Source organism: Clupea harengus, chromosome 12 (assembly GCF_900700415.2).
Source record: "Clupea harengus chromosome 12, Ch_v2.0.2, whole genome shotgun sequence".
NCBI lineage: Eukaryota > Metazoa > Chordata > Actinopteri > Clupeiformes > Clupeidae > Clupea > Clupea harengus.
In genome coordinates this window covers 13311498-13318101 of record NC_045163.1, presented here as the reverse complement: position 1 = coordinate 13318101, position 6604 = coordinate 13311498, and the positions used below count along the sequence as shown (strand labels likewise).

Sequence of the window (6604 nt, the reverse complement as noted above, 5' to 3'; positions counted from 1 at the left end):
GTTCCTTCAGGGCCTTCGTAGTTTAAGAATAGTAACAGCTATCTGTAGTAAACTGTAACAGCTAAATCATCACTGTACTTTTTTAACGATGTTGTGACTGAATTAATGCCATTCTACAAGAAGGGAATGAGTAGCCTAGCTGTTCTCAGAAATGCCACACAATTCATCAGTCCACACACACACACACACACGCACACACACAAGATATCTTCTGTATGGGCTACTATGGAGAAGTCAATGTGTTACAGTTATAATAATTTCCCCCAGCACTGTTTATCTCTTTAAATGCCATTTAAATGCAAATTCACTAATCCCCACCAAACTGCAGTTCCCATGGATATAAGGGGCAATGGTGCAAAATGGAAAGACTTAGTTTAAATTTTGTCCTTCAATAGGGTACTTGCACTTTGCTCACTGTTGCTGCCTATCACTGCACAGTAAATATATGTCAGTAAATACATTTACCAACTTCTTTGATCAACATTTGACCCAGCTCTGAATGCTGATGAGCAATCAATGGAGGTAGTCAGCTACCCACTTTTCATGCATTTATATGTATATATATATAGGACAGAAGAAGCTGTACTGAAAGAAGGGCTCTGCTTTTCATACCCTGGATCACAGACAGGTATCCTCTCACTATCGTGGATCCACAGAGCTCTGTTCAATTGTTTGATGGCCTGCAAGTGTGTGTGTGGTGTGTTCATTTACGTGTACCTCAATTCTTTGCTGTGTGATTCAGTGTACGGTCAAACCGTACAGAATATCACCATGATACAGCACATCCGAGATGTGAAACACTGCCTGAATCTGTCTTTAATGTGTATAAAGGATAAGCTAAAACAGCAAACTTGTGTGTGTGTGTGTGTGTGTGTGTGTGTGTGTGTGTGTGTGTGTGTGTGTGTGTGTGTGTGTAGGTGGGAGGCCACACTATGCTGCCCATCCGCTGGATGCCTCCGGAGAGCATCATGTACCGGAGGTTCACCACCGAAAGCGACGTGTGGAGCTTGGGCGTGGTGCTCTGGGAGATCTTCACCTACGGCAAGCAGCCCTGGTACCAGCTCTCCAACAATGAGGTCAGTGGCTTCTTCCTCTCGTTCCTTCTTGTTTGCTTAATATGGCTAACGCTAATCAATGATATGAACCATAGTGAACTCTCAGTATAGAAATGATGTTGTTAGTATGCTCAAAATACTTGCCAAAGTAGACCCTAGCATATCTAAGGATGTGTAATACATGTTATTGTCATTAACACTTTATATATGTGGTTGTGTGGGAACACCCTAACAGTAAATCTGTAATGACAAACATGAACTTAATTTTGTTAATAACAGGTGTTAAGGTAGTGGGCAATAATGGATAATTAGTAAGGGATGATGAATTGATATAAGAAAGAATACATGATATAAATACTTTATGTACTGTGAGTGTAACATCTCTAAATATATTACTGAAAACACCATGCTTTATCCCATTAAATCAGTGAATCAGTTACTTGAACACCTTGACTGACTTCCTCCATAACTGGTACTGTTTTACTCTTTGTCTCCCCCTGTAGGTTATCGAGTGCATCACCCAGGGCCGCGTGCTCCAGCGACCCCGCACCTGTCCCAAGGAAGTGTATGACCTGATGCTGGGCTGCTGGCAGCGTGAACCCTACATGAGACTCAACATTAAAGAGATCCACGGCCTGCTGCAGAGCCTGGCCAAGGCATCCCCAGTCTACCTGGACATCCTGGGCTAGCCATCTGGCTCCGCAAGGGCCAAGTCTAGGTCCAGGGAGGGAGAACACAAGGATGCTTTCGTCTGTCAATGAGAGGGTGACGTGGATGAGCGGTTGTGTTTGAGTGCGTGCATGTGTGTGAGAGAGAGCGAAAAAGAGACGGAGAGAGAGAGAGAGAGCGCAAGAAGGAGAATGATGATCGAGTTGTGTGCATTTCTGTGTATGCACATTGGATCAGAGCGCGAAGTGGGGATGGGGGGGTGGTTGTGAGCTTGTGTTTGTAAGTGTGTGTGCGTGCCTGTGTGTGTTCCTTCCTCTTCACCACATAGACAAAGGCCTTAAATTTGATTGTGACGATTTTTTTTCCCTTTTGATTTGTGTTTTTGCTTTCGGAGAGGTACTCTGATCTGCCCAGCGTTTATTGTCCTCTTGTATTCTTTGTGTGTGCAGGAGAGGAACAAAGGAAAAACCGACATCTGTAAATACTCTTCTCTTTTTTTTGTCTATATGGACCACATAACGAAGCTCAATTTTTTTCCTTCTTCTATCAAAAGGAAAGAAAACTTTATGGAGCAACATGCAAAATGGGGAGCAAAAAAATAAAAATAAATGAAGAAAATGAACCCATTGCAACAAAACCCAGGCCTACTGCTTATGTGTGTTCTAGGGTAAAACAAATGTACTGTAGATATGAGTAACTGTGAAAAACAAAAAGGGACTTGTTTGGTCGTGGGAGGGAAGGGTTTGGGTATTTTCTTTATTTTGTTTTGATTTTTTGTTGTCAATTTTATCATGTCATGACTTATCAGTAACCTGCAACATCAGTGCCATTTGTTTTGTTGAGTTTTATGTTTGCAATTTGTCTCTTTTTTTTTTCGGGACTGAACCCTCGGGGAAGGTGGCAGGCTGAGGCCGAAGCTGTGGATCGCTTTCGTTTGCCTGAGGAGCACAACACTGCCAAACCCTCTGCCTCTCTGCTTCTCCACTCTTGTGTACGGGACTGCAATACAACATTCAGCAGGAACTGGGTTTCCCCCTGGTTTAAGGGGGACTTTTTTTTTTTTCCTTTCATTTTTGTCCTCTTCCAGAAGGATACAGTAATCATCAGCATTTTGTTTACACTTTGAGTAGTTTGGATGTTTTTGGCCTGATCGTGTGTTTAAGCATAAGCAAAGCGATTTTGAATGTGGCGATAATGCACTATATACTTTACAGTGGGAACTGGGTACTAGAAGCACAGTGAAAACAAAGCAAACACACTAAAAGGAACGTTCAGGTTTTGGGTTAAGGTTTGGGATCGCTAGCAAGAAGACATTCACATGATGCAGATGCAGTATTGGTTTATTTGTTTGTTTGTTTGTTTGTTTGTTTGTTTTGCAGAAAGCACAGTCAGCAGCAGTGACACTAAGCAGGTCAACAGTTCAGTTAGTGTCACGGCAGTCCATTGCTCTTTAAAGAGTTTGTTTTTTAACGATGGGATTATGGGGAATGTCTTCAAAGGCTACTAGTTATGGTTAGCATTGATATCTTTGTAGGTATTAAAAGGAGGTGGCCTTTTGTAGAGGAACTATATTGTAGGTGCAACCTTTTCATGGTGAAGGTATTGAGCAGAGAAGGTTTTGGTTGTTTGATGATGTTGATAATGTTTGAGATTATTTGAACGAATACCTTTCTCCACTGAATTGGCTGGCTTTATTTGCACTTGAGTTTTTTTCCTCATGTCTTTGTTTTGTGTCGTTCATATGTAATTATTGGTGAGATGAAACATGTCAGTGACGAATTGTGACATTATTTTGTTCGTAGCATACTCTAAGGTGTAAGTTCTTGTGAAGTGATGGACAGGGTGGTTTGTGTTTCGTGCGGCAAGACAGAGCAATGAAATGGTAGAGTCTTAAACCATCCCTGAGGTTGGGCAAAATGTGTAATGCCACTATGAAGGGAAGGGAACACTCAACTACCCATGATTCCAATATCTGGCAGGACAGGAAGACTGGATATAAAACGGGCTGTTTTTTGTCTGATAATCATAAGGATGTGCAAGGAAGATGATAAGAGTGTGGCTTAGGGAGTGTGATAAGCCCTGATACAGAAGATCAGAAAACAAAATCACATATCCTTACTGGCTATAATCATAACTGACAATAAAATCCTCATTGACCCTCATAGACGACCATTATAGAGACCACTCATTTACTGAACCACTGAACTGACCAAAATTGGACCACAGACTCTGACAGCTATCACTTAACTACTGACCATTAGCACTTACCGACCTTCTGACACAGAACTGACTTCAGCTGAACTGATGACCCTAAAAACTGACTACGAAATGTAACTTTTGCACGTGACGGTATCATACAGTAACGTCTGATTCTTTTTGAGTGGCTTGATGTTGACAACCACATAACCACAAACTCCTCCTGCTGACTACATTAGCATCATGGCACATGTGTTCCACTCTCTATTCCTCTACTCAATGGGCTAGCTAGTGTAGACTGGTTGACTGGAAGGCCTATGCCATGTTACTGCAGTGACTGTCACTGGTACTTAAAATCACATGAAGACTTGTCTTGGGCCTGTGAAAGAATAAGGACATGTAGTATTAATGGTAATGCTACGAGTGTGTCTGTACTGTATATATGCAATCAGGTTGTACATACACATGGGCAAACATCAGCCATCTGTCATTTTGTACCCTGATGTCAACTTGTCTTCGGAGCGTCCTCTCTCACGCATACACTCATTATTGTCTTTACTAGCGATGCGAGGACACCTCACTAGAATGTACTTTTAGCATTTATGCTAAACACTATTGGGGTACGTGGCTAAGCCAGGACCCGGAGTGTATGTACCGGAGTACATTTTTGGGGTGCCACACGACAGCTACTGCATGCTGTCGTACCTGCTGCACATGTGTATTATAGAATCTGATTGGTCCATACGAAAATGCACACTAAGTCATCCTTTGACTAAAGCTAAAGACATAAAAGATATTTCCATAATTGAGTATTGTCAATTATGGTTTTTTTTTCCTTGCCACTGTTCTCAAATCAGTTTGAATCCTTTGATGGGTAGACTAAATAAACAAATAAAAATAAATAAATTAAAAGTGTAACATTTTCCAAGATGTCCCCCAAACAGTCATAGATAGTATTCCTAATTTTAATGTTGAAGGAAAAGCTTTGATTTTTTGTACTATACAGTTCTTTGTCTGCTCTAAAGAGTCAGTCTTTGATTCATTGTCCATCATGTACAGTTCTAATATTTGTCTATATTAATAGTATGTTCTCTATATATTATGTTTAAAAACAGATATCATGTCAAAAATGTGCAACATTACTTAAGGGAAAAAACATTCTCATATGGGGCCACTGGCAATATGTATGTGTAAATACAGTTACATTTTTGTGCAACAATGTATAATTTTCTCTCTCTCTCTCTCTCTCTCCGCTGTGCTCGTTCACCATATCAGTGAGAATACAATCTTTTTTTTAAAGAAAAAAGCAGAAAACAAAAACAATCTTGTTTGAAATACTTTTAATCTCATAAAAACTGAACTGAGGAGGGAGCAATCATTCTTTCGCCGGATCACTATATGCTATTGACATTGAGTGTTCTGACGGGGGCGAGGGGGAGCCTTTCAGGGAGGGGGGTGGGAACGCGGTAGCCATGGCAACCGCCACCTTTGTCACCAGTGACTCCTCAGGGGACCCTTGGGAGGGTGCCAAGGCAGTCTTGGTGACAAAGCTGAAAGTTCCCCCTCACTTCCCGCCTATTGTTTTTTATTTTCTATTTTTTATTTATTTTTTTCTTAAAATATCTTTCAATTGAAGAACTGTGAACGGGCATCAAGAGCATTGTGTTATTTCTGAATGTATGGAAAGGATTGGGGACTTTATTTTGAATGTAACCTATCTTAGGTTCATTGATTATTTTTCTAATTACTTAATGGAAATTGCAATTCCCCATCCTGACGACAGTATGTTTTGTTGGCTGTGAGTGCGCGTGAGCGAGAAAGTGTGTATGCGTTTTTGATGCCCCTTGGTTGAGTGTGTCTGTGGGCGCACGAAGGTGCGTGCGTCTGAATATGCTTCAGTTTCTTTAGCTCCTGGCAGATTCAGTCTCACTGTTTAAGTATCAGTATTTAATGCTTTGTGCATCATATGAGCTGCTTCTCTGCAGTAAATGGATATGTTCCTTGTAATACTGTGCATTTAATAAAAGTGATATGTCTTACAAACCCTTGTCTGTCCCCAGGCCTGTTGGAATAAGGTGGTTCATCAGAACGGACCACTGAACGCATACCACTGACTGATTGCCTTGTATTCAAACAGTGAAAGGGTTGTGAGGGTAGTCATGCTAGCTCACCATTTCTTTATTTAAACTGTCCATAAAACATACTTCAATCATATTAGACAGCCTTTGAGACCATTGTGTGTATTCAGGGGCTTTTTTAATTAGGGAAGATTCACGTTACTTTTCAACATAACAGCAAACCCTTTCTGGATTAAGAAAACCACATTTTTGTTTTCAGTGATTAAGATCAAAGGGTCATGTCACTGGTGGCGGTGACCACCTTAACAACATGAATCCATGAACAAATTTCTAAGTAAGGCCATGATGACATTTAACGTCTTAAATGAAGGGGTTCTGTTTCATTGCAGACTTTATGAAGTTGTCTGGGGTCATCAACATGAGGACACAGAGATGTCCCAATCCTCTTTGCGTTTGCAACTTGAGGACCATTTTGAAAGAGCTTAAGTATCTATTTCAAGTTTTATGTTATTAAATATAAATGTGGGTAAAAGGGGACTTGTATAATTCATGGCCACAGAGAAATGGCTCCCTCCCGCACCTTTAAGACAAATTTATTTTGCATGT

At 40.8% G+C, this 6604-nt stretch overlaps 1 protein-coding gene across 2 annotated transcripts in view; it reads left to right on the top strand.

Annotated features, from left to right (window-relative positions):
- Window positions 1-5844, top strand: part of ntrk2b (neurotrophic tyrosine kinase, receptor, type 2b) — a 20798-nt gene extending 14954 nt beyond the window's left edge. For both annotated transcript variants that reach the window (XM_031577199.2, XM_031577198.2), the window contains exons 17-18: window positions 918-1076; window positions 1559-5844. In XM_031577199.2, coding sequence (XP_031433059.1) covers window positions 918-1076; window positions 1559-1744 — 345 coding nt within the window. In that variant the 3' untranslated portion in view covers window positions 1745-5844. The remainder of the gene's footprint in view (window positions 1-917; window positions 1077-1558) is intronic.
- Window positions 5845-6604: the final 760 nt, after the last annotated feature.